The 24,182-nt window shown below is 45.9% G+C and overlaps 1 protein-coding gene across 8 annotated transcripts in view; it reads right to left on the bottom strand.

The window, feature by feature from the left end:
* LOC127686099 (DNA (cytosine-5)-methyltransferase 3B) overlaps nucleotides 1–24,182 on the bottom strand; it is a 37,547-nt gene that overhangs the window by 6,007 nt on the left and 7,358 nt on the right. For 3 of the 8 annotated variants that reach the window (XM_052183972.1, XM_052183976.1, XM_052183980.1), the window contains exons 2-20: nucleotides 18,962–19,139; nucleotides 18,416–18,477; nucleotides 17,824–17,940; nucleotides 15,602–15,727; nucleotides 14,905–15,099; nucleotides 13,650–13,808; nucleotides 11,639–11,746; nucleotides 11,072–11,216; nucleotides 10,622–10,681; nucleotides 8,972–9,091; nucleotides 8,792–8,836; nucleotides 6,977–7,056; nucleotides 6,604–6,716; nucleotides 6,024–6,210; nucleotides 5,309–5,396; nucleotides 4,513–4,658; nucleotides 4,090–4,180; nucleotides 3,803–3,951; nucleotides 2,986–3,071 (exon numbers count right to left, since the gene is read on the bottom strand). In XM_052183972.1, coding sequence (XP_052039932.1) covers nucleotides 2,986–3,071; nucleotides 3,803–3,951; nucleotides 4,090–4,180; nucleotides 4,513–4,658; nucleotides 5,309–5,396; nucleotides 6,024–6,210; nucleotides 6,604–6,716; nucleotides 6,977–7,056; nucleotides 8,792–8,836; nucleotides 8,972–9,091; nucleotides 10,622–10,681; nucleotides 11,072–11,216; nucleotides 11,639–11,746; nucleotides 13,650–13,808; nucleotides 14,905–15,099; nucleotides 15,602–15,727; nucleotides 17,824–17,940; nucleotides 18,416–18,477; nucleotides 18,962–19,133 — 2,249 coding nt within the window. In that variant the 5' untranslated portion in view covers nucleotides 19,134–19,139. The remainder of the gene's footprint in view (nucleotides 1–2,985; nucleotides 3,072–3,802; nucleotides 3,952–4,089; nucleotides 4,181–4,512; nucleotides 4,659–5,308; nucleotides 5,397–6,023; nucleotides 6,211–6,603; nucleotides 6,717–6,976; nucleotides 7,057–8,791; nucleotides 8,837–8,971; nucleotides 9,092–10,621; nucleotides 10,682–11,071; nucleotides 11,217–11,638; nucleotides 11,747–13,649; nucleotides 13,809–14,904; nucleotides 15,100–15,601; nucleotides 15,728–17,823; nucleotides 17,941–18,415; nucleotides 18,478–18,961; nucleotides 19,140–24,182) is intronic. The other 5 variants (XM_052183973.1, XM_052183978.1, XM_052183975.1 and 2 more) reach the window with 3 other exon arrangements.

Genomic DNA, 24,182 nt, shown 5'->3' with positions numbered 1-24,182 from the left:
AAATACTAAGACAAGAGGATACGTAAGAACAACTGAGGGAGAGAGGAGGTAGACGCAGGAGTGGTGTGTGGTGTGTGGATGGCAGTTTTACCGAGACAGCTTTACAGGGACAGGTTGTAGAGAATAAGCAAGACACGGGTGAAGACAGAATGAGGTAGAGAATTAGGAGCCAAACTTATTGTGAATTATGAAACCAAGCAGAGCAATTCAATTAGAACCCAAGAGAAGCGGAATGAAACAGTCAGCTAGGAGAGGACTTTGAGCCAGAGTTCAAAAAGGGCTGGAAAGACCGAATTTATTGAGCAATTCAACTTCCTAATAAGTTAACAACCTATAATTTCCAACGCCAACATACAAATATGCATCTGGGAGTGTCCTTCCATGACACTCATGACCTAAAAGCACAGATCTTGAAGCTTGTTTAGGCAAATCAATAAATCCAGCCATAGTCCAGAGTCCTCCCTTTAGCACAGAATACTCACACGGGAAATTGCCTCTGTTCTGTTGAATGGGGATCTCTCCTTGTTCCCAAGAACAAAGCCACCTTCCCAGCCGAGCATTCCCACTACCCATTAGCTTCTCTTATCTACTCCACAAGTGTCATCAAGAGTCAACAACTGAACAGGAAAACCACCAATGATGGCTAGGCAAATTAGCACAGGATATCCCAAGAACAAACATGTTCCGGTAATCAAGAGTACAGCAATTTCCAGTGATTAATGGTACTATAAACTAATAAATCACTCCTCTATAGCAGCACGCTCCTATCTGTCACCACCCTTGGCCAACCGCAAAATCAATGAAACTGTTCCAGAACTCATGGTAAGTCAGAGATCATCAATACCATTACAGTTCCTCTTCTCTGGCATAGTCTTGAAATCAAACATAGATGAGAGGCTCCACTAGCCAGTTTATAAGCAGAGCCCCCGGGCATAGCCTCCCGGTGACTTGGACATTGTTGATTCTTGATAAAGGGAGGGAAACACTGACTGAGAAAACCCAAGGTAACCAGAGCCTGTGCTAATGAAGTATTATCTGCGTGGATTATTTGAATATCACATATATGTCCCTCAAAAGACAAAAGGGCAGAGTCCCTGGAACAAGACAGTTAGACCTTAATACATGAGAGGCCATCTACTTCTGTCATGGGTCAAAGTGGCAGTCTATAGAATAGGAAAAGACATTTGCCACTTATACATCTGATGTGTGTGTGTACAATAAAGAACTAAAACATGGGAAGAGAAGTAATAAATGTAATTTTCAAAACATGAAATATAAATGACTTTAATTAAAGTGCAAATTGTACGAGAGCACATCTTAAGTCTAATGGCCAAATCGCTTGTGGAGGTGAGGTTGTAGGCCACAGGTAACCTTGACTCATTGCAGGTGGGTGTGCAAACTGGCTCAGACACTACGTACAGTGTGCTCAGGAGGTTGGGAACGGATCTGCCTTAAGATCCAGCTCCACCAGCCTGGACAACAAACCCCAGGGTCTGGATAGACTCTATACTCTAAATACTCGACGTACACAGTACACCTGATCACACAGTCACTCAGCTGTTGCTCTACTCACAATGGCCAGAAGCTGGAAACTGCCTAGATGCCCTTCAACCGATGAACGTATAATGAAAATGTCATTTGATACAGAGCGATTCATTCAGCCATTAAAAATTAAAAAACAAAATCCTGAGTTGAAGTATTCCAGACCCAAAATGTCAAATATTGTATATTCTATCTTATATGAGAATACTAGCTTAAGCTTGTAGTAGTGTGCTATAACACACACAATAATTTAAATAGACATAAGGAAGGACATGAGGGGTCATATAATTCTTTACAGCTTTAGAGACATAGCATACATATATGCTTTAGAGAGAAAGAAGGAAAACTATAATCGATTCCTAATTACATAAGGAACATGGTATGGTTTGCTGTGTCACTTACATCGGGTATGCATTCTTAGAATGATAAGAGGGAATCAGATGATTGGGAGCTTGAGCTATAGATGGCCGTGGAGCACCAGGTGGGGATTAAGAAATGAAAGCTACCAAGCGAGCTTCACCACAGAGCAATCCCTTCCTCAGCTGCCACACTACCACAGACAACTGAGCTCAGGGGCCTAGTCTGTCTCCGGGGGCCTCACTGAGGGCCTACTTTATAAACTCAGGAGACAGAGGAATGGTGTCTTTGATATTTTCCATTTGAAATAGAATTGTAGTCCTCATGGGGACCTAAAGAACTATCAATCCTGCACTCAGCACAAAGTGGCTGGCTACCAAGGCCTCCTGTCCAGTCATCCAGCTGTGCAGAGCATGCATCCTAAAGGCAGGACTTCCAGAACAGTCGTTCCCAACCTTTCTTAAGCTGTGACCCTTCAGTTACAATTCAACTCAACATGCCGTGGTGACCCTTAAACATAAAATTATTTCTTTCCAAGACTGAAGAGATGCCTAAGCACTGACTGCTTGTCCAGAGGTCATGAGTTCAATTCCCAGCTCCAAACTCTAATGGGATCCAATGCCCCATTCTGGTGTGTCAGAAGACGGTGACATTGTATGAGCATGCATATTAGATAAGGCTGGAGAGATAGCTCAGTGATCAAGAGCACTGACTACTCTTCCAAAGGTCCTGGGTTCAATTCCAAGCAACCACCTAGTGACTCACAACCATCTGTAATGAGATCTGATGCCCTCTTTGTGTGTCTGAAGACATCTACAGTGTACGAATAATACATAAAATAAATTTAAAAAAAAATTTTCATTGGTACTTCAAAATTTTGGTGCTATTATGAAACATAACGTCAATTATCTGATGTAAATACTGTGAATAATGTAAAAATAATGGAATAATGGAAATCACTGATAGGAAAACCCTTCCAATGGGTCACAACACACAGGTGGAGAACCACTGCTCTAGAAGGGTGGTGTTATCAGTCAGACTTATGTATAACTCTGTTATGTCACCTGCCCCCCTCAGGGCTCTTACCTGTTCATTCCAGGCAGGTTACCCCAGAAGTACCGGGCCCTGTGAGCAGCAGAAACCTTGATGGCATCGATCATCACTGGGTTACACTGCAGGAAGAAAGGGGAGCAGCTGGAGACCCCAAGACACAGGTATCACTCAGCACAGCTCTGACCTGTTCACAAGGCTTCCCTAGCTATACAAGAGGAAAGAAAAGACACCAGATCTGACCCAAAGGAAGGCTGGAAGAGAGCAGATATCTGCGTATGCATGATAAAGAGGTGAGACCTGACCTGCACTTTGACTCTTGCCAAAATTCTAGTTGCAGAAGGCTGTGCAGGCAACATATGGACACCTAACGGGAGGTTAAAGACAGCTTGATCGTTTAAGGCTGAATTATAATCCAGCAGCAATGGACCTCACTTGTAACCCCAGCGCTCTAGAGAGAGAAACGGGAAGAGTAAAAGATCAATCAAGGAAAGCCAGAGCTATGACAGACCCTACTTCAAAAAGAACAAACACAGGAGGATGGCTTAGCAACTTTAGGTGCTTTTGTTTGATGACTATGATTTCTGGAAGCCACATTGTGCCAGTGTGCACATACAAAATGAAAGAAAGCAAACCAAGAAATAGAAAAACACAAGCCTACTAATTTCTCCATAGCCCTCAAATCAAAAACATTCTCAGTGCAAATAGAAGATAGGGGACTGACCGACAAGGATGGACCACTGAGTTAAAAGAGCCTGTTAACATTATTAGTCTTGGGATCAAGCCACACCCGCCTAGAAATAATAATTTGCTCAGCCTTCGGTGTTAGCTGGTTTCCCTAACGGTCACTCACTGCCAGGAATCGGGAGATGTCTTTCTTGTCATTCACTTTCATAGCCACAACATTCTCGAACATCCAGAAGAACGGACGGTTGTCTCCCTCCTTGGGGCGTGTATAATTCAGCAAGTGGTAAAACTCGAAGAAGAGCCTTCCGGTGCCCTCTGTATCGGGAATAGCATCGGGAAAACAAGGTTCAACCAAAACCTTCATTCAACATGAGCCTCAAAGAACCAAGAGTTTCCCCAGGAACTGGCAGTAAAAGGAAAGCCATGTGTACCACACCCTGGCACTCTGCTTACCATATAGACCCTTGCGGGCAGGATTGACATTAGAGAGATCATTGCATGGACTTCCACCAATCACCAAGTCAAATGGGCCCCACTCTTCAATCTGATGGGTACAAAAAAACTGATATACACAGCTATATGACTCTGAGGAAGTAAGAACTGGGCTCCAGGAAACTAAGAAATCAGCTATTCTAAAATATTCCTTTATCGCAGCAAACGTCTGAGCCCAGACAAGTCCGTGCTCATGTTTCAACAAAGCTAAGTCATCTTGAATTACACCTCCCTCTGTCATTTTTGCACTTTTTCTAAGGTCTCCACAGTTCATACTACCTGCAACCCTGGACCTGAGGGATGGGGACAATGTGACCAGAATAAGTACAGGGTATAAGAGTGGCAAGGGAGATGTGAGGAACCCAGGAACAAGATGACACGCACATTTTTCTTGGTGATTTTCCGGACGTCATTGACGTATTTGATCTGGCCTTCGTGCTTAATGGTCCCCACAGCGATGGACTCTGCACAGACTTCGGAGGCAATGTACTTCTCCACTTTAATACCCAGCTCCCTGAGCACCAAGTAGCCTGTGAAGGATCAAAGAGAAATGTGAGGCCAAGAGGCCAAGTGTGGAGCCATCAGGCCACGGTGTCCTACAGCACAATGAAGACCCTCACTCCATCACTGTCACCTCAGAGGATCTTGGTAACCACAGGGGACCTCAGGCCATATTGAGTGTCTCATTCCAAGTATGGGAAATCTCACAAAGTGGAAAGGAATCAGGAGTGAGGAACCAGGAGTGAGGAAAGTAGTTGTTTAATTAGCCACAAATTTATGCATGTAGAGGGAAGCATGTAAGAATAAAAGGTAAAAAGCAAGAAGATAGAAAAGAGCCAGGACTGGAGAGCACTACCTGATGGAGAGGGGAGCACTGCCTGCTGGAGAGGGGAGCACTGCCTGCTGGAGAGCACTGTCTGACTACCCCAACATTTGCTTGTCAGGCCAGCAAACTCAGAACAGAAGTCGTCTGTTCCCTCCATGTGCCAATGGGGCAAACACAGGCTTACAGTCAACACATACATAAGGCCAAGAGCAGTGTGAGAAGGCAGAAGCCATGCAGTGCAGCAAAAGCAGGCACACAGGACCCCTCTGCTGCTAACGCTCTCCATGGCCACCCAGGAGACACCTTCAACCTGCCTAGATGCTCCGTTCATTGTCCCAACAGCATCAAACTCACCTGTCGCAATTCCATCAAACAGAGACAGGACTCTAATGGGCCTCCTTTTGGCGGCAGGAATTGCTGGGTACAACTTGGGCGGCTCCTGCTAGATAAAGAGAGACATCTCAGTATCCATCTATCCTCCAGAGCACAGAAGCTTTGATGGGAATTAGTGAGACTGTTTGGCACAGCTGCCTACTACACACAAATCAGATAGGGAGTTTGGATGGTAACTGCCAAGGCCTCTAAGGACAGAAGATAAACTCCTCAGGAGCAGCTGCCCCAGGCAACTCTAGCCTTTGCTCCTTGTTCCCTTATCAGAAGGTGCTGGGAGGAGGGAGAAATGTCTGTTAGTGGTGTCTACTAGAAAGGGCTCCAAGCCTGCCAGGAACTGGGCACACATCTGCGCATTCCCAGATGGACTGAACCTCAGTATTTCAACAAGGCTACCTGCCCTTGAGCTCACAAATCTCATGACTCAGCTCTCTGCTGGGACTGCAATCTTTCTTACTATGCCTGTTGCTGTAAACTTTTGCTTGTTTTTGTTTTTAAGACTCTATCTCACTATGCGGCCATGACTTCCCAGGAACTCACTATGTAGAGCAGGCTATCCTTGATCTCAGAGGTAAGCCTGGCCCCCTGTCTCCTAGATTCTCGGAGTAAAGGCTTAACTCTTGCTTTTACATATACACAGGATTCCACAGGATGGGTCAGTGCAGAGCCCGTAGCTTACAAATTCTTCCAGGTCAGGATCAGTAGTGAAGAAGTCTTGCAGGCGCATGTTCCAGTCCTTCCTGCGCCGGAGGACCCCATGGCAGCGTTGTGGGAGGCACATATAGCAGCTCCAGGGCTCCTGCAGCTTGGCATCCTCAGCTGTGCCTGTGCCCACCAGCACCTCCAGACACTCCACACAGAAGCACCTGGATCCAGTATGCAGAGGGAATGGGAGTCACAGGCAATCATCCTGGAGACCAAGCTCCCTGGGAGACGGCCATCCCTGCCTAATGGTCAACCTCCTTCCTCCTCCAAGTGTTTTTCAACTATAGGGTAAGAAACCACTTCTTGGCTGTGGATCATCCAATACCCTCCAAGTCTAGAACCTTCCAACAGAAAGCTCAGAGGTCTGACCTCACGGCACGCCTGGCCTGGGCCCAGCACTAAGTGTCAACCCAGCCCGTGCTTGTGAGCACCAGATTCCACTGTGTGCTCATCTTCTGTGTGTTTAGTGACTACAGGCTGCTGGATCTGTGGGGTGCACCCCGGCACCTGAGGGCCTCTTGTCCCAGCTGCATCGAGGGTCTGCATGCACTCACCTGCAGCAGCTTGTGTTACTGCACAGAAGCAGTTCTCGGCCCTCACAGCACACGGTGCAGTAGGACTGATAGCCGTCCTCGTCATACATGTAGAAGAGCTCCAGGAAGCGATCCTGGCCACCAGAGAGAAGCATGTGAGACTACAGACCTGACGTCAGCCATGCCTGCCTAGCAAGTCCCTTGCATGCTCTTTAGGACAGTACATGCGACCTGAATGTCTTGTGGGGGGGGGCCTTCTCTGTGTAGCACCTGTCCCCCAAACAGGAAGGGTGCGGGGGTGTGCCCTGTGGAAGGCGTTCACTAGTGCCTGGAGCAGGGACTCTGCTGGGGACCAGATGGGGATGGATGTGGCATGGAGGGAGGGAAGACTTACCCGGCAACTCTGACAGAGCCCGCCCTCAAAGAGGGGGTGGAAGGACACAGGGTTCTTCTTACCACAGGACAAACAGCGGTCTGAAATAGAGATGGGGTGTCAGAACTTGAGGAAAACAAATCATAGCTGTGCGGGCATTAAGCACCACTATCCTAAACACCTGGCTCTAGCCAGCCCTGTGTCATTAGTTCTTGAAATTTATTTGACATAGTAACTTCATTTCTTTATTTTTATCTGAATCTGATTTTTGTCCTTGAAATACCTGATCGGTTAGATCTCAGGAGGGGAAGCGGGAGCTGTGGCCCTTTGGGTAAGCATCAGCTTTCAGGAACTACTTTGCTATTGTCATAGGAACTAACAGCTTTTCCCATCGCTTCATTTTCTTACTAACTTTCTGATCCTCAATCCTCAAATAATGACTGATGCCTAGCATTGAATAAGAAACTACATCCCTGGAACTAGGGAAATGTCTGTCAGTAAATAGCTCGGGTCTCAAATAAAGCCTGTGCTGCATTTCTGTCACAACAGTGAGAAACAGCCAAGCAAGCCTTGATGTCTTTGTGGTAAGACACACATACAATTTCCCATCAAGAGGAGTTGTACTCCCAGTACAAATAACCGCGTGGTTTACTGAGTGGTATGGCTGTGGAGACAGATGGATATATCCCTGGGATATAGACACAGGCTTCGTGAACATGGTTGATGCATGCCAAGCATACCATTCACGATGCAAAGGAAATTACTTCCCAGATGACTTTCCCAGAAATACACTTCTACAATGAAAGCTATGACTAAGACGTCTTCAGTCCTGCATCCTCTACAGTGCGATAAAAGGACAGGACAATAGACAGACTACGTAGAATGCAGGCAGGCGCGATGGTGGTAGGCACTGTTCTAGATGAGGACAAAGAGGAGCAAGACCCATGCTATTTCCTTGACTCTGATCAGATGAATGTCTTCATCCAAGCATGTTGGCATGTGCATGCACACAGACCATGAGAGCAAAACCCGAGAAAATGTTAGAGACCTCGTATGGACCTCTATGGTTTTCACAGTGTACACGTACTCTGACATAAGAGTATGCAAATAAATTATAAAAATTATTAATGGAAGAGGCACAATCTCACATCTCTCATTCTAGGAAAGTTGATGTTCGTAATAGTCTCTGAAAGTGTGCTGGTCCTACTTCCATACACACTCACTACATCAAGTAAGAGTTGTAGCTGGCATTACTGTCTATCTCTCTTTCCTTCCTATGTAATTATTGAGATTCCGTTTCTTTATTTAGCGTTAGCTGTCCTGAGAACTCCCTACAAAGACCAAGCCAGCTTGGAGCTAAGCATCCCGTTACCTTTGCCTAAGTGCTTGGAACTAACAGTGTGCTGAATCACACCTGGCCAACCTTGGCTACTGCAAATATCATACGAGATAAAACTAGTCTCAGATGTAGTATTGCATCCAATTAGTTAAAATACAGTGATTGTCTCAATGTAGAGGACACAGCATGGAGCCTGAAAGCACATGGATGCTACTTTATTGGTGGGGATTGGATTGGTGCAGTCACCTGCCAAACAAATTAGAGATACCATAAGTGCCTATATTCTTTTGTGGCACTGATATGCAAACTAGAAATACTCAAAGCAGTTATTTTAATTTCTTCTTGAGGTAGTCCTTCTCAGGGTTTGGTATTTTCCTATTTTGTTGGTTTGGAACAGTACCATTAACTGTCTCTGGATTAAACCCATACAGAAGGGCAGAGCCAGGGTAAGGCAGGCCTGGGGTGGCCCCAAAAGGAGGAATGGGAGGCAACAGTACCTTCCAGATTGCCCTTGTTGTTGGTGACATCAGAAGCCATCCGCTCTGTTGAGAAAAGGGGGGACAGGTTTGAGATGAGTCTCATATCGCTGTACCCCACAGCGCAGTGGTCCTGAGGACCTGCCACTCCCAGTTCTGAGCCAGGCATCTCCAGACCTTTCAGCATCTCCCCCAAATCACCTCGGCTGTCCTCGTCCTCCCCTCGGTCCTTCCCATTGCTATTTGTCTTGAGGCGCTTGGGTGGAGCACAGTACTCAGAAGCAGCAGAGTCATTGGCTGTGCGTCTTCGACTTGCATTCTCTGCAAGGGAAGCAGACAGATTTGACTGAAGGGACTAAGAGACAAGGCAGGCCTAGGACAAGGCTATGCATTGCCTGGGATCCAGCTGCATCCATAGCAGAGGACCGTGATGGGCATAGAGAACCCCAGTGGAACAGAAGCCAATACTGTGACCTAGAGTGACATCCGCCAATGACCAACAGGAGCCTGGAGCTCCTAAGCATTTGGAATATCAGGTTCAAATTGTCAAGTGATGCTACTGACTGGCTCAACTGGATTTGAATGGAATTGTATAGTAGTAAATAGGCATAATAACCATGCTAGCTAGTTAATGTCTATTAGCTAACATATACCCCCAGGCATTTCTAAAAATTTGAACTAGTCTTATTTTCTTAAGTGGTAACATAGAAATTTTAAATATTTTTCTTAATTTTAGTTATTTCCTTAGTAGAAAAATTATTAAATTGATTTTTTTTCCTGAGTGTGCTGGTTCATGCCTTTATTAACAACATTCAGGAGAGATAGGCCTACATTCATGGCCAAACCAATAAGATTTCAAAGTAGGGCTATAATAGCCACCTTTTAAAAAATATTTTATTTACTTATTTTTATGTATTAGTACACTGTAGCTGGCCCAATGATTTATTTATTTATCATATGTAAGCTAGCTGCAGCTGTCTTCAGACACAACAGAAGACAGAGTCAGATCTCATTACAGATTTGAACTCAGGACCTTGGAAGAGAATTCAGTGCTCTTAACTGCTGAGACACCTCTCCAGCCCAAAACCCACTTTTAAAAGTAAAGTCTTTATATTGGCTCATATTGCAAATCACTAAATCTGACTCCTCCAACTAAGGAACAAATTTTCCCATGCATGACAGGGTTTCTCGGTGTCATCATGGCTGCCCTGGAACTTACTCTGCTGACCAGGCTGCCCTCAAACTTAAGATAGGTTCCCTCTGTTTCCTGAATGCTGAGATTAAAGACATGCACCACCACAGGCAGATAGGAGAACAAAATTATAAACCCATCAAAACCCCTAAGGAAGATATGTGTAATGATTCAAATTAATCCTGGGCTACATAGAGAGGCCCTGTTTCAAATAGCAAAAGCATGGCCCCTAGAGATTTCTCTGTTTGCAGCTAAGTCTAACATCATGATACCAGGGCTCCCAAGTATTAGGGGTTATACATATAATATAATATAAATTAGTCTCCAAGCATGAACTTTCAAAAAAAGAGTAAAATGTTTTTTAAAAAAAAATCAAAGACAACAAACTCATAAAAGCCTTTGAGGACAAAGTGACAATTGCCAGTGCTCGTGTGTCATTAATATTAAGAAACAAGAGAGAAAGCCGTAACCCAAAGAGTGTAGAAGGCTGGATGTGCACCCAAGGTTAGCCTGAAGGTCAGTGCGGGGGCAGGGTTGGGAGTGAGGGTGAGTGACTCAGATCAGCTTAGGAGAGTTGCTTCTTCTCCAGTGAGTGCTGTAGATGCCAAGAAATTGCAAGACAGAGCATGGAAAGCCACCTAGAGATGGTGAGGTAATACCGTGTCTCCTGGATTCTAAGTTCCTACTCCCTGAACGGCGCACCTTCGACTTATTAACCACTTTAGCAGGAAAACAAAACAAAACATTATATTAGATAAGGGGACTGTTGGAGAACATCTTTCATTTTTCATTATGGTGAATCATGGGTTAAGATCAGCGAGCTAAGATACCGGTCAAAATGACAGGTAACCACATTTTACTTTAAAGAATAGCATGGACACAAAAGCAAAGGTTGAACTGGACATGTAGGAAAATTACTTGCACATGCCCATGGAAGTAAAGTGTCCAGAAGCCACATTTCAAGTAAGTGCCCCCAAGTCTCCATAGGTTTTAACAAGCCCTGGGGTCCACAGGGCACAGCAGGCTTTGAATTGGCCCGAATTTGTGTCCTGGGTGTGGCTGTGTGGCTGGGGGCTCTACCATCTGCAAAGGCATGGGTGCGTTCCCACCTGGTTGCTTGTTGCTGGGTCTGAGGCCCTCCGTCCCAGTGGGTTTGAAGCCCCCGTGGGCCCACTCCAGCATGGGCTTCAGCTGGTCCTCCAGTGAGTCTCCAGCGCTGCTGGGGAAGGTCTTGCCAGCTCGCACCCTGGCTTTCTACCAAGACACAAATCAAGGAAAACTCTGTCGTGAATGGGAGCAGGCGATTGAGGTATGTGCCAGGATGAACCCAAGGATTCCCCCTGGTGGGGCCTGCATTCCCTAATGGTGGTGTCTTTCAGAGCTAGACAGGAATAGGTATTTACAAATGTCTGGAAAAGGCTCCTTTTACTAGTAATGACAACTATGTGACCACATAAACCCGTAATCCTGTCTTATAGAGCTGACTATCAATTCATTAGTGACCCCCTTCAGACATGTGAAACCCAATCCAAGTAAGGCACCTTATTTTCTCCATTTTCTTCCTTGGTATCCCTGCCTCCAAGCTAGTCTTGGTAACATCACTAGCTTTTCCTTAAGTAGGTTTCTTCTTCCCTGCCTATAGGTTGAAACCCTAGTTTCACCCATGCCCACATTACCTCCAGAGTGTGGTACATGGCCTTCCTATAAGAAACCAGCTTATTGAAAGTGGCCAGATTAAAGTGCTGGCTGAACAGCCCCAGAGCCACCAGTTTGTCAGCAGAGATCTAGGAGAGAAAAAGCATGACTGTGATTAGCCCACACCTAAGCTCAGTGTGAAGTGGTTCGTTCACCCAGAGCCCAATCCGGCACAACTTACAGCTGCCAACACTGAAAAATAGAAAGCAAAGGCCAAACGGTACCCAGAACAGACCTCCAAGCTGGAAACTGGGAACGTTCTTACCAAACAAGGGTAAGAAAGATCATCTAGGCGAAGTTTCCTCAGCATCCTCACAGGTTTGGGTACATGTGTATGAGCAGAATGGATGTCACGTGAGGCTCAGTCCTGAAACTGTCCTGCACGTATTCTGTGCGTGTTCTTCCCTCTGCCTGAGTGTGGAACAACCTGATTCCATGTGACTGATTCCATGAGTTCCCACAGTGCACTCTCAATTCTGCTTGAGTTGACTACCCACAATGCCGTTCCTTATCTCCTTCACTAAGGCAAATTACTTTGCCAATACAGAAATGAGTCATGGATGGGATTCATAGTGAATGCAAGTATAACATTGGGTGACTCAGGCTGTACAGATGTGGTGTGTCCCTGGATACAATGCTTGTCTTCCTGCTCAGCTCCATCTTATGCTTAAGAGCTTTAACTCTGTGTGGCTACCATGTTCTATCCACCATAAGCAAGGAGACAGTGGGTGCTATGTAGGTTCTGGGTACATCTTGGCCTCTGGCATGGACCATAGCACATTGTAATCTCATCCCATAATCCTACCATCTCTGTGCTACCCCACATAGCCATCTGACCCTGTCTGGAAATGTTATGTCTCACTGGATCAACGCAATGGAAGATTTCCCCGCAGTCAGATGTTTCAGAGAGTAGCGTAGGCCCAAGAAACAAGTCCTATTGCTCCCTCTGCTGGTAAGAAAAGATAACTGCAGGTAAGATCTCCTGATTCCTACCACAGTGGAATTCTATTTTTCTATATAGAAAAATAGAATAGTACAAATACAAATTCGTAAGTCCTCTGAATGTCATTCCCTCCTCAACTGCTTGCTGTTCCTCAGGAACCCTTTTCTCTTCTGTTGCCAGGAGTTGGCATGATACTAATATTTCTAAGGAAAGCCCTCAGGAAATCTATTCTTCCTGCATCACGAAAATGTAGACAGCTGGATAAGTTTTAGGGGTTAAGAGCAAGCACACTGACTCATTATATACAGAACTTGAGTTAAAATTCCCAGCATCCATAACTGTCTCTTAAGTCATGAGTCAAAATCAAGGGACCTGAAAATGTGAAGTCCCTCTTCTGGCTTCCCATGCAGTAGAAAACTAAATCCAGGCAAACACTCAAATTGATTAAAAATATTTAAAGCAGATCTTGATGCATGCATTTAACATGTGAGGATGGTAGAACTTACCTAGCACGTGTGAGGAACATGGGCTGGACCCACACTACTTAAAAGGCACAAAATAAACTCTCAATTTATGGCCAGAAGCTCCTCATTAGAAAGATTCATTTTAAATGGCTAATACTAGTGCAAATTATCTTTTCATGGAACCTTTATGGCTGTCAATGGAGTCCCCTCTGCTGGGATTACAGGGGTAGGGCTGTGCATGTGTGTGTGTGTGTGTGTGTGTGTCCGTGTGCGCGCGCATGCGCGCGCGTGTGCATGTGTGTTTGAGACACCTCTCTTAACCACTACACCATCCCTCCATCGCTTCCTTTCTTCCATCAGACTTGTCACACAGGCATGGCTGCACACTTCCCTTGCACTGTTACTCAGGTGGCAGAGAGTTCTAGCCCAGAGGATGACACTGAGACCTTGTCTCTAAGAATAAAGCAGCAGGTCTGATTCTATGTACATCATGCATCTACAAGTAATCCAAGAAGTCTTTCTTTACTCCAGTACCAGTGCTAAGCTTGCTGTAGCCATTTGCAGAAAATCAGCCTGAGAGCTCACCTCAGAAAACTTGCCATCACCAAACCACTGTACCCAGCGCATGCCAGGCATGGCCTGGCGCTTGGAGGTGGCTTTCCAGGACACCACCATGGCGGGCCACCAGGAGAAGCCCTTGATCTTTCCCCACACGAGGTCACCTATTCCGAACTCCTTATCATCCTGGAGAAATAAATGAACAGAAACATTTAGTAGTTACCAGGGCAGATGAACACTAAGAAATTCCACTGACCAAGGGCAAGAAAAATCTCAGCCATACAGAAAGACAGCCAGGAAACATAAGTCGGTTTTTTACTGCAAGTACAGGTCATCATCTTGGAAGTCTATGCAGTCATGAACTGCCCAGGGATTAAACTCAAATGAGGCTTCGTGGAAGTATCTTAAGCACTGAGCCTGAACACTGAGTCAGGAAAGCAGAAGACATCCGTGCTCACTCTTGTGTACATATTCCTTGTGCTAACAGTCTCCTCCTCAATAACAACCTTGCTTCACCAAAAGACCATGAGGCTACATCAGGAGGTATTCTGAATGAACACAAAATGTTGGCATCGTCAAGATGCATACCTCATAATAATGTATAAGTAGAAAGGCATTAGCTGGCAATGTATACCAACAACCTCAACTTGTTAGATAACTCCAGCGCCTCAATACATACAGTATAACCACTATTGCTTACCTGATATAAGCCACAAATGTCCCCATGGCAACTACTGAGAGGCTAAGCTGGTGGGCGGGGATTACAATAAAGAAAAGGCACATTATAAAGTCGTTAGATTGTAATTCTATTAAAATGAACAGAAATTCCAATAGTATATGCATATAATCCCAGCATTAGGGAGATCAAGGATTTGGAAGAAATCCTTGGCCACACAACTTTTTCTTTTTTAGAAGACAGGATCTATCTCACTATAGCCCTAGCTTCCTGTGTAGAGCAGGCTTACCTCTGTCTCCTGTTTCATGAATAAATGTACATGGTATGAAATCTTAAAATCATTTAGTCACTAATTTTTTGTTTTTGTTTGTTTGTCTGTTTTGTTTTTCGAGACAGGGTTTTCTCTGTGTAGTCCTGGCTGTCCTATAACTCACTCTGTCGACCAGGCTGTCCTCAAACTCAGAAATCCGCCTGCCTCTGCCTCCCAAGTGCTGGGATGGAAGGCGTGTGCCACCACTGCCCAGCTAGTCACTAGTTTTAAGGTTTCCTTTTTCCTGTATTTTGGATCTTACGCAAACACGGGCCAGTATCCCTTCTCAGGGTTACCTGATACTCAGTGCTGTCTCCATCTCTGCTGTCTGCATCCGCCTGTGTGGTATCCATGCCCTCCTGATCGCCGTCCTGGCTCAAGTCTACAGATGGGGTACTGCTGCTCTTAGGTGTCACTTCTTCCATGAAGTCGATGCTCGCAGGGGACGACCATGGTGTGCTTGCTAAAGACGATGCTCGACGTCTCCGTGACTAGACAGAAGGATGAGGTTGAGATCCAATGAAGCAAAGCAGACGGGGGCACACAAACAGTATCCCAACATGTTCTCAGAGAAGCAAGAACGAAGAGACAAGTCAGCGTCCCAGAAGGCAGGGTTACATGAACTGGCAGCCATCTGACCCCACGGCAGAGCAGAGACAGAATAAACTGGTGTGTGGGTGTGTGTGTGTGTGTGTGTGTTTTCAATGACAGATGCTCTGAAGCTGTACTCAGAGGGTGGGGTCCATCTGGAAACAGAAGAAATGTTCCAGCCTTGCTTGGGTTCCCAAAGACAGCAGGAAAATATACAAGTCAAGGGTGATTGACACCAGTGTCTTTCAGCTCAACTCCAAGGTGGGCTAGAGACCTGGGCATTCGGGAATTCTTGCCTCCTCAAAGTAGATCCAAGTAGGCTGAGTCAGAAGAGAAAGTAAGGAGCCAGACCCCGGAAAGCAGGACCCGAGGAGAAAGCACACAGCTGTGTTGGGGACCGACCCTGGTAACTGGGAGCTCCACGGGGTACTCCTGCACGTGGTGGCGGCCCTGCCGGCCTCGGGTGACTCTGGGGGAGGCTCTTTGCCGCTCCAGGCTGGAGGTACCATTGCTATTTCGGGTTCGGACCTGAAAGGAAGGAAGGATAAATACTGGGTCTTAGGTGAATAGCTGCATGAGGACCAACAAAGGCTCCCAAAGCACTAAGAATTCAATCTGACGTGAAGAAGATCAGTGGGTGTAATCTCAGTGATACATTTCACAAGGGCATCTTTGCAGACTCTCCCATGTCACAACAGGCTTGGCCACCTGAATTGGCAGCAGCATTATTGTTTGCCTTCCTAAAGCGGTAAGAGTTAAATGCAGTGCCTCATGTTGCCACTCCTTAGCCCCCTCAACCATATCTTCTGTGCTACTTTGTAACCACACTTTTTGCTGTTAAGAATCACAATGTAACTGATATGGAGGCTATGTGACACACCCCAACCAATGGCGTTGAGGCCCATAGGTTGAGAACCACCATTGCCTTAAACTAAGTATTATTCCCTGGGCGTTGTTACCAGCTTATTCCAGAAGGCACTGGATGGGAGCAGACAGAAAAGCAGTTTGCTCAGCACAGCGCTTGCCTGTTGCTGCCATTTTTTTGGCAACTATAGAACATTGAGAGTTAATCAGGTGTGGGGTATCACCTGCCTGAGACCCAGCTGCAGCTCAAGAACAATGTCGAAGTTACTGGAATTGTGTCCAGTGAGCAAAGTGCAAACTGCTGGAGCAGCCTTGATTGCTGCCCCCTGGGACTTCCATTTCAATTGACTTTTTTCTGTTTTTAGTTCTGACTGACTTATGTTCATTGTTGTATTTGAGACAAAGTATAAGATTAGATTTAGATTAGATTAGATTAGATTAGATTAGATTAGATTAGATTAGATGATTAGATTAGAAACCAATACATAGACTAGCATAGTCAACATCTTCTGGAGCCAGGGCATACGCTCAAAGAAAACAACTCACAGAAGTGACAGAAGCCTCAATCAACCACCTAAAAAATTACAAGCTCATGGTAGCCAGGATTGAATGTGTTATGTGAATAAATAGCATACCAGCAATGGCTGGGTATGGCGGCCCATGTTTTTAATCCCAGCAACTGGAAAGGCAAAAAAGCAGGTGGATCTGAGTTCAAGACCAGCTTAGTCTACAGAGTGAGTTTCATGACAGCTGGGAGCTACATAGAGAAACCCTGTCTCAAAAACCCAAAAACCAAACAAGAGCTGAAAAGATGGCTCACTGCTTAAGAGTACTGACTCTTCTTCCAGAGGTCCTGAGTTCAATTCCCAGCAACCACATGGTGGCTCACAACTGTCTGTAATGGAATATGACGCCCTCTTCTGGTGTCTGAAGACAACTACAGTGTACTTATGTAAAGAAAATAAACATAAATATATAAAAATATAAATAAAATAAAACCTTTAAAAAAAACACTTTATCAGCAATGACTTAGCTTAGCAGATACATCCAAAGTTCAAATCATTTGAGAGTTGCTAACCTAGTAACCCTGGGTTTGAGCCCTAGCCCCAGGTGTGATGGTAGATGTGCAGCAAGAAGCAGGTCAGGATTTAGACAGGGGAGCCAAGGCCACCACTGTCTCAGGGCTACACTGATCCTCCTGCCTCTACCTCGTGGGGACTGGTGCTCCTCACACCCAGGCTTAAAGCTCATTCCCTGCCATCAGCAGGCATCTGAACTTAGACCTTGTCACACAGTGAGGGTAAAAACACTGGTGACCTTAGTTTAGTTCCCTGGAGGGAATAGGTGATGAATGTGAATGTGAAGTCCTCCTCAAAGACTGTAGTCAGAAAATGTTCTTGGTGTCAGTCAGAATGTCAAGCTGTGGCTCCTATGTTCTTGCTCAATCAAATGTCATTTTACCATGAGGCTCAGGTTATAATCTGAATTACCATGTTGTAGCTGAAGGACACTAACACAAGGGTCTTTCTTATTGGGTTAGGGGACTTGCCAAAGCCTGCCAATCTTGAGTTTGGCCCCTGGAATCTACGTGCTTTATTCAAGGCGAAAACCTAGCCCTTGTAAGTTGTCCAATTACCTATGTAGCACACATAAAACCAAATGTGTCAGGAAAAAAAAAATCTTATTAAACAGTGTTTAAGCCCCATTTTTATGTAGGCCCAAGGATGGGGAGAGGGACCAAGCTCAGCGGTGGCACTTACAGTTGGGCTTTCAGAGGGTGTCCTGGTGTCCTTGGTCTCCCGGGTGAGCTTTGGCATTAGAATATCAGAGCCATCCCCATCCTCTGCCTCACCATCGTCTCCATCCCCTGTCATGTCCTAGGGAAAGAGGTCATGGAGCAGAAGCATAATTACAGTGATGATGTCCCTAATTTTTCTCTAGTGAAATCTCACCTCTGCTAATCACATATTCACAAAATCAAACTGGGTTAAAAAGATAAATCCCAGGCCACCAGCACGTTATGGAAATGAGACTAATGTTGCCCTCTAGACAACTCTCAACTTGTTCAGAACACATTTGGGAATACCTGAGTCACGGGGTTGGAGTCCACCCTGGCTCACAGTGACAGCCAAGATAGCCAGGATAGTGTCTCAAAGAAACAAAGCAAGCAAAGAAAGATATCCTCATGGCCAGGTGAGTTCCTTCCAGGAATGAGTGAAATTTGCTCTATTAATGTATTGAGGATTGACTAAAACAGACTTTCTAGTGCAGTAAAGAATTCCATGTCTTGTTTTCCATGCAATCAAAGCTAAAAGAAAAGCCCAGAGCCCCGCGAAGAGATAGAGTTGGTACCTGCGTATAACTCAGAAGGCTGGAGACCTCCCTCTTAGACAGCCGTGAGCTTGACCTGCGGCCTGTAAGGAAGAGTTGGGAGTACACATTTGAGAAGACAGTGGTCAGCACCAACCCCAATGCAGTCATTTTAGGAAGTCATTGTCCATCATATCCATGAACTCTCAGTGTAAAGAGTACAGGGCCTGGCTTATGCCTTTGTCACCCTAAGCTGAGTATTAACATTTTTAAGGTGAAAAGAATCCCTTTCCTTCAGGAAATGTTCCCATATGGGCAAGTAGCTCTTGGGGTCAACAGGGAAATGGGCCACTCTTATGCATTTCAGAAGGTCCTAAGGGACTCTAGATGTCAAGGAGAAGGGACAATACTGGGGATTCCAAACAAACCAGTAACAGGAATTTCAAGTGGTCTCAGAACTGCTAAGAGAAAGAGGTCAGTAGGCAGCATCTCTTGATTACTATGACGTCCATGCAAACACAAGAGAAGTAATGAGGCAGTTTTTCAGATCTGTCATGGACCCTGCCGTGTCTAAGCTTTGACACCTACCTCTGGTCTCTGGTGTGCAGACTGGCTCTGTGCAGATTGCCTCCAAGACTGGGGGTGAAGGAGCATCCTTCGTGTCTGACGACTGGTCACTACAGGTCGTACTAACAATGAGACACTCCTCATACCCGCTGGCCCCCTCCTCTTCATTCAGATGTCTGCTGTCTCCCTTCATTGTTTCCTGTGGGGAAAGATCAAAATAAGTAGGAGGCAGATGGGGCACATTGCAAGGTTCACACCATAGGTTCTCTATTCTCTACCCAAGACACACCCACCCCATGACCCCAGTCTCAGGTTCACATCATGTCCATGATCCCAAGACTCCTCCCAAACATAGCCTGTCCTGCTCACCAAACTTGGTGGCTCAGGACTTGGTTCCATTTCACTAGTCGGGATCAAGGCCGCTGATGCCTGTTCCCAGCATGGGGAGGGATGGTTGGTGTTAAGGCGGAGGTCTAAGACTAGGGCAGCTCTGCAATTTGCCAGCTCTTCAAACATTGTCATTTAGGGCATGACTACCTGGGCCCGCTTGAGCCAGCCTAAGTTCCCATGTGTCCCCTGTCCCTTCTCCCTGCCCAGCCTCCACAGTCAAGAAGGCAGGCCACCCTTTTTTTCCCCCATGACTCCTGTCTCCAGGTCTCCTTCCCTCTGCCTTCCTCTCAGAAAGGCTTCTCTCCTCTCCATGGCAGCACAAGCCCCACCCCTGTCCATCCTTTGGGCCCCATTGGTCAGTTGTACTGTCACTCATTCCCTCCCTCGTCAGTGGGTACTGAACCCCAAGTTCTAAAAGGAAGGGAGGATGGAGAAGCCCTGGAAAAGGGCTGTGGCAGTTTCCAGGGGTGAGCTCTGACCTTCCTTGTCCCACTCACAAGACCTGGCCTTATACAGCTGTCCCTCTAGTACAGCCAGCCAGGGCTTTACTGATGGGCTGGCTAATGGGCTTGTGTAACCTGATTCACTCTCTACAACTTTGTGGACACCAATTAGACATAGGTACATGTAAGAACCTGTCCTTGGCCAGGTAACACATGCCTTTAATCCCAACATTCAGGAGGCAGAGGCTGATGGGCATCCAGGCTACAAAGAGCTTCCCTATAAGATCCTACCTCAAAAAAAAAAAAAAAAGAAAAGAAAAAAGAAAAGAAAGAAAGAAAAGAGAAAGAAACTGCATCTTCCTTTTTTTGTTTTTGTTTTTGCTTTTTTGGTTTGGTTTTTTTGAGTCAGGGTTTCTCTGTATAGCCCTGGCTGTCCTGGAACTCACTCTGTAGACCAGGCTGGACTCGAACTCAGAAATCCGCCTGCCTCTGCCTCCCATTGTGCTGGGATTACAGGCGTGCGCCACCACTGCCCAGCAACTCTCAAGTTTTACTGCATATTCTCACTCACCTTACTGGGAAACAAGAGTGAACATGATAGAAACCCATTTGTGTAACACTAGTAAGTTACAGATAGAGGAACCAAAGAGTCAAACAATTACTTTTCTCTGTTTGCATTTGTATTTTAGTCACTAAATCGTAAATGAGATCTGACACCCTCTTCTGGAGTGTCTGAAGATAACGACATTGTACTTAGATATAATAAATCTTTTAAAAAAAAACAGGAATACAACAGGTTAACAGAGGAGTGGGAACGCAGCTAGGTTAGCAGAAGAGTGGGAATACAGCTAGGTTGACAGAAGAGTGGGGGGGGGGGCTGGTGAGATGGCTCAGCAGGTTAAGAGCACTGACTGCTCTTCCAAAGGTCCTGAGTTCAAATCCCAGCAACCACATGGTGGCTCACAACCATCCTAACAAGATCTGATGCCCCCTTCTGGAGTGTCTGAAGACAGCTACAGTGTACTTACATATAATAATAAATAAATCTTTAAAAAAAAAAAAAAACAGAAGAGTGGGAATAACAGAGGATTATTAGAGCAGGTTAACAGAGGATTTGCACAGCCAAACCCTTAGGGAATCTTTACCAGCATGAGAAAATTAAAGCTATTCATAGCTGTTCAAATCTATAACGCAGGAACTTGGGAAGCTTCAAGAGTTAAAGATGATCTGAGCCACACAGTAACCGTAGATGAAAACCATAGTACAGGACTCGTTTAATGAACCTTTAACCTCAGGAATGAGAAGGGAGAGGAGGTAGGCAGCTCTCCACGAATGAGGCCAGCCTGGCCTTCTTAGCCAGTTTCAGGATATCCAGGGCTACACAAGAAGTACATATCAGAAGTGGAGAGGTGACTCAATGGTTAAGCACTGGCTTTTGGCTCTTCTCTCCAGAAGACTGGGATCAATACCCAGCACCCAAATGGTGGCTCATAATCCTCCAGTTCTAGGGGACCCTAACAACCTTCGCAGGTGTTCTACATATATGCAGACATACATGCAGGTAAAAAAAAAAAAACCACAAAAATAAAAACCTCTTAAAATAATAAAACTATAAGTGAGTCTAAGATTTCTATTTGAAGAAAAAGGCTCTTATAACCCCAGGAAATGAGGTTCACTCTGTCCAAGAATTCCTAGGCAGCTCAGTCTGGCCTTGAACATCCAACAATCATCAGCCTCAGAATGAGACTGGAAGCCTGCCTTTGTGAGCCGTGTTCCTTCACCTGCTGTGTATCCACCCTTTTGACACTGAAGTATGTTAACTACAAATCTCACACATACACATGTATCCACATGCATGAACATACACACACACATATACACACACAGACAAATCTCATGCATAGTTGGGTGTGGTGGCACATGCCTTTAATCCTTGCATTCAGAAGGCAGAGGCATGCAGAGTTCTGAGTTTGAGGCTGACCTAATCTACAGAGTAAGTTCCAGGAAAGCCAGGGCTAGACAGAGAAACCCTGTCTCAAAAAAAGGTAAATCCCAAGTGTGAGAACTACATAATCAAGTCATACAATCACAGACAATCTCTTCCTGTTTGGTTTGTTTTTCTTTGTTTTTAGGGGGGGGCGGGTCTATGTAGCCCTGGCTGACCTGAAACTATAGAGACCAATCGGTATCTGCATGCTTCTTCCTCCCAAGTGCTGGATTTAAAGGTTCACATACTGTAGGTATCAGATCACACCAGGCCTGGAATCTTATTCCCTCTCACCACACATCGGAAAGAAGTCACTACCACACAGGCTTGTGTTCTGAGAGCGGTTGACCACCTGCTTTCCAGTCTCCTATTTGCTCCTGTTTAAAACACTCACCAGCCATCTACCCAGTGAACTTTCTAGAAGAAGCACCTGGTATTACTCCAAGAGTAGGAAACAAGTTTAGCATCTCCCAGGGGGGACTCAGTGTAGCTCAGTATGATCAGTTTCTGTGGTACTTGAAGTATTTGAAATTTATTCAGGAGTCCTAGACTGCATCCTTTATACTCTCCCAAGCCATAACTGAGCACTTGGCAAACAGAGCATGTGAACCTCTGGTTCTACCAGTAGGGCAGAGCCAGCACCTTGCAGTGGACACACAGGCATTAGCTGCAATCTCAGGCCAAAGCTAATGAACCTGCCCCACCAGGGTCATCAAGATCTCTGGCTAATCTGTGAATTAAGGAATCACAGACAGGGGGCTGGAGAGATGGCTCAGCAGTTAAGAGCACTGACTACTCTTCTGAAGGTCCTGAGTTCAAATCCCAGCAACCACATGGTGGCTTACAACCATCCGTAAAGAGATCTGACTCCCTCTTCCAGAGTGTCTGAAGACAGACAGCTACTGTGTACTCACATATAATAAATAAATAAAACTTTAAAAAGAAGAAAAAGCATCACAGACAGCAAATGGGATTCCCAGGCCAACAGGGTCCAGTCCCAAGCTTCGACTTTTTCTTAGCACAAGGACTCTCTTCTGCTCCCCACGGACATGTGAAGTATCTGACCAAGTCCCATCAGCCAGGCACCATGACTTGGTAGAACAAACTAATTGACTGTGGCCATTTCCGGAGGCCAGGAAGGCAGACATTCAGGAAAGCTGCTGGGAAGTGTTCCAATCAGCATTTCCCTCAGACCAAGTCAGAGCCACCTGGGCTCACTGCAGGGCTCACTCCCTCAGGGCACACTTGAGGAAGAGGCATGGAGGCAAGGCTGGTGTGGATGGAGTCAGAGGCCTAAAGCAAGGACATGTAGGACCTCTCTCTCATCCAGGGGCAGTGGTGGGTTTTCTCACACACTGGACTTCAGTCCCTCAGACAGACCCTATCTGGGTCAGCCAGAAGCCAGGCAGGTGTGTGCCCTCTTTCTACACAGGTCCAAGCGGACCTGCTGCCCAGCGCTGACAATGATTAACTACCCTGGGCCTTCCCTCCGGGCATTAGCAGTGCCTAGTGAGCTGGAATCTGAAAGGTGGGCAGCATTCCTTCCCAGAGCCCTTCAGCATCCCACACACCTGCCTGGACCCACAGGCAGGGCCTAGAAATGACCCCTACCATTATGGTCCATGCCCTGGGCACACAGGGATGGTCTGCACAGAAGAACTTTGTACACTGGAGCTGTACGGATGCCTTAATTGTTAAGAGCAGTTTCCTAGCAAAGGACCCGGCTTGAGACCTGAGGTTTTACAACCCCCACAAAGTGGCTTACAACTACCATGACTCCAGTTCCCTGGGATCTGACTCCTAGCTTCCTCAAACACCAGGCAAGATCATAGTGTGCACATTCCTGGTCTACATAGTAAGTTCCAGGCCATCCAGAGCGTTAGATCTTATCTATAATAAAAGGGTTGAGAGCGGGGAATATGTTAGACTGGGCAAAGAGAACATACTATGCCTAGCAGTCACAGAGCCTGATGACACCAACTCAGCTCACCACCAGAGACTGGTATGTGACATCAGATTACAAATCTCTTCCCTGGTACCTCTTTTTTGGCTTCCGGCTAAATTTTGGCTTCCCAGTTCAACACTAGCACTTCCTGAGTAATATAGAGTAATATAGCCCCTAGCACAAGCCAACTGGTCTTATCTACTACAATTTTCCAGGAGGAATGCTAAGCTGGCTGCTCCTTCCCAGGAGGTCTTACCTTTGCAAGGGATTTTCCAGCGTGGCTGACACAGTGTCAAACTGAACACAAGTATTATGCTTTCAGTAGCCTGAACAGCACAAACATACATCTCCCAGGAATCCGTGCAGGAGAGGGGTTAATGACCCTGCCAATTCTAATGCCCAGGCAGTCCAGAGGGCACAGGCCTTACTGATGTTTCCAGAGACAAGCAGAAATGCTATTAAGGATAGCCATTCCAG

Source organism: Apodemus sylvaticus, chromosome 5 (genome assembly GCF_947179515.1).
Source record: "Apodemus sylvaticus chromosome 5, mApoSyl1.1, whole genome shotgun sequence".
In the NCBI taxonomy this organism is placed as follows: Eukaryota; Metazoa; Chordata; class Mammalia; order Rodentia; family Muridae; genus Apodemus; species Apodemus sylvaticus.
Note: the sequence above shows the minus strand (reverse complement) of the source record. Positions and strands in the feature narration are given on the sequence as shown.